This window comes from Diorhabda sublineata, chromosome 10 (genome assembly GCF_026230105.1).
Source record: "Diorhabda sublineata isolate icDioSubl1.1 chromosome 10, icDioSubl1.1, whole genome shotgun sequence".
NCBI lineage: Eukaryota > Metazoa > Arthropoda > Insecta > Coleoptera > Chrysomelidae > Diorhabda > Diorhabda sublineata.
In genome coordinates, this window is record NC_079483.1 from 17244381 (window position 1) to 17247216 (window position 2836).

Genomic DNA, 2836 nt, shown 5'->3' on the forward strand with positions numbered 1-2836 from the left:
AAAAATAATGATTTCATCTTAGAGATTTCAAGTGATTATAATTTGAAATATTTCTGCACTGAACATACTAATTGTTAAACATAAAAAAGGAGATATTGACGATAGGCTTTTCTGTGAAGAATTATTCAATATTGGTGCTAGAAATAAGTCAGTTGCTTCAAAACGGTAAGAAATGTTTGAGGTTTGGTATTATTAAAGACAGCTTCCTAAGAATTATATGTAATATTCTAACAAGGAATTGAGCTATATCGCGAGAATGGAGGCCTATTCATCAAAAAGTTTGGTATAATATTAGCGAAGAGCTACGAAAACCAGTGCCGAAGAAGCAGCAGCTCGGACGTCTTAATATGTTACAGATAAAAACAATAATTTTAGATTCGCAGATGCTAAAAATTGGTATAATGAATTATCGACAATTTTCTTACCAATGGAATAATAAAGAATGGCAAAATTGAATGTAGATAATGCGATGCAGTTCATAATTATCCAAATTTAAGCTTAGAATTCAGCCCCAATGTATAAGCCATGTTAAACAGTTTAAAGAAACCATTTTAAATATAGGGAGGGCAGAGCACTGGTAATTTTCAAAGATGAAATTATTATTATCAAATCAAATATTTGTTTTTCAGTATTCAGTATTCATCAAGAGCAATAACTCTATTCAATTCTATCATTTTTTTATTCTTCAGGTAGCGTCTTAATTCTGAGGGCTGGCAATAATCTAAGCAATTCGAATTTTGGCAACTGCCGCTCTAAATACTTATTTATTATATCAATTTCTTTGATTCTCCTATTGTCTTTTCTCTCTCCTCTTTTCTCGCGATTTCTTATTCTATGATTATCTGAAGAACGAAAACGAAAATTTTCTTTCACCTTTATCGATAATTATCTGTGTTTTTTCATTCCTTATAATAATGTATCACCAGTAACTTTCTGCACCCACGATATTCTCCGAAATTTGATATATGCTCTAGTTTCAAATACTCGAAGTTACGGGTAACTATTTTCTTAATCTCCCTTAATCTCCCATGTTTCCATCCCAGGTATCTTCAGCTGCAGACTCAAATCCCGACTGTCTAGCACTCTTTTCTTTCCACAGAATGTTTTAAGATAAGCTTAAAGCCCCGAATGTTCAACCACCAGGTTATGAATGTATGAAAACTCCCAATATTTTACGTCGTTTTTAATCAGCATATTCTTCACTACTTTATTCAATAACATCTGTAGCTTTTTAATGTTTCTGACATCAAAACTCAACATATCGCATATAAATTCTATATTTTCTGAATATTCGCTAATTATAAATAAAGTGAAAATCATGGATGAGGATTCATTAACCAACCAATGCTTCTTGAGGATAAAAGCCCTCAACAGTCACAAAGTAATGTACAGGTTTCTGGATCAAGTTGATCAGCACTTTGACTATGCCTGTTTTGATAGACTGTGGTTGGAATTCTTGTAATATAACACCAAGTACCTTTTAAATAACCTCTTAGAATTATATTCAAACTAAATTGATACCAGATGACGAACAAAGATTGATAGTTATTAGTTATTAGCACAGATCTTGCACAATATATATAATTAAAATAATATCCCAAATTAAACAATGCAGTTCAAAAACTTTATGAAATTAGTTGTGATTTGTCTAAGGTGATAAATTTTCATTGATTACATGATGTATTGTGTGAGATCCGTCCTGTCCATCACAACAATCACATCTGCAATGTTGTCAGCTTGAAAATTACAACCCCTTCTCGTTCTAGAAACCCCGATTTTCAGCAATAAGTTACCAAATAATGAATCTGACCGATGAATAATAAGAATATTCCAACTTGCCTCGTACAACGAACAAAAATTAATTGTATGCGTGCGTGAAAAAATTTCCTCACATACTTAAGTTCTCACCGCTAAATACCGTAAAGCTCATTATAAATTTATCAAAATTTGTTTCACTTCCCTAATGTAACAATATCTACCTATAGATACCCCGAAAAAAATTTTGGCCGATACCTGGGAAATATAATTTTAAATAATGAGGGCTTTTGCTAAGGGTAGGGGCCCTTTTCGGAGACTCGAGCCCTATAAAAGAAACAACAGGTAGTGGTTCATTATTAAAATAATTTTATTCTCGATCGAGACATCACACAAGAAATTCATACCATTTTCAGTAAATATGGATTTTTACATCGACAGTTTCGAGTATCCTTATATGGTTCCTGTTCCTGCTAGTTCTCCTAGTGATTGGAGTTCGGTGTCGAGTTGCGATAATTATCTTGACGAGAATAAATTTCTGTTTAACGCCGATTTAGAAAGACAAAAACGTACAGTTACTCCTTCGATTTTAAAAAAACGTAGATTGGCTGCGAATGCTAGAGAAAGAAGAAGAATGCAAAATTTGAATCAGGCGTTCGATAGATTGAGGACGTTTCTTCCGCAATTGGGACAAGACAGACAGCTCTCTAAATATGAAACGTTGCAGATGGCTCAAACTTATATCACGGCGCTTTATGAACTTTTGAAAAAAGAAAAGGAAAACTTTGATTAGTGTTATTGTGATTTTATAAATTGTTTTGTAAGATAATATTGATATAAAGTTCTATTTGTAAATATTATTAAGTTTAAAGTAAGTTTATTTCGTTGTTTATTGATTGATATATAAATTTGTAGAATAAAAATTATTCCTTGAAAGAAGCATCAATTTTCTTAATTTTGATTCTATATTACAATTTTTTCAAAAACTCAATGCATAAATTTCTATTATCCTAATCAGGGAATGCATTTTGAGTGTCATTATATGGTTCCTGTTCCCGATAGTTATCCTGGACTTTTGAAA

General features: G+C 31.8%; 1 protein-coding gene across 1 annotated transcript; it reads left to right on the forward strand.

The window, feature by feature from the left end:
• The first annotated feature begins 2176 nt into the window (after window positions 1–2176).
• Window positions 2177–2548, forward strand: LOC130449864 (protein atonal-like). The gene has a single exon (XM_056787908.1). It carries the CDS (start codon window positions 2177–2179, stop codon window positions 2546–2548), a length of 372 nt encoding a protein of 123 aa, XP_056643886.1.
• The last annotated feature ends 288 nt before the right edge of the window (window positions 2549–2836 follow it).

What these genes read in the sequence shown, in the direction of transcription:
- LOC130449864 (XM_056787908.1), top strand. Translation starts at nt 2,177, where the DNA reads ATGGATTTTTACATCGACAGTTTCGAGTATCCTTATATGGTTCCTGTT.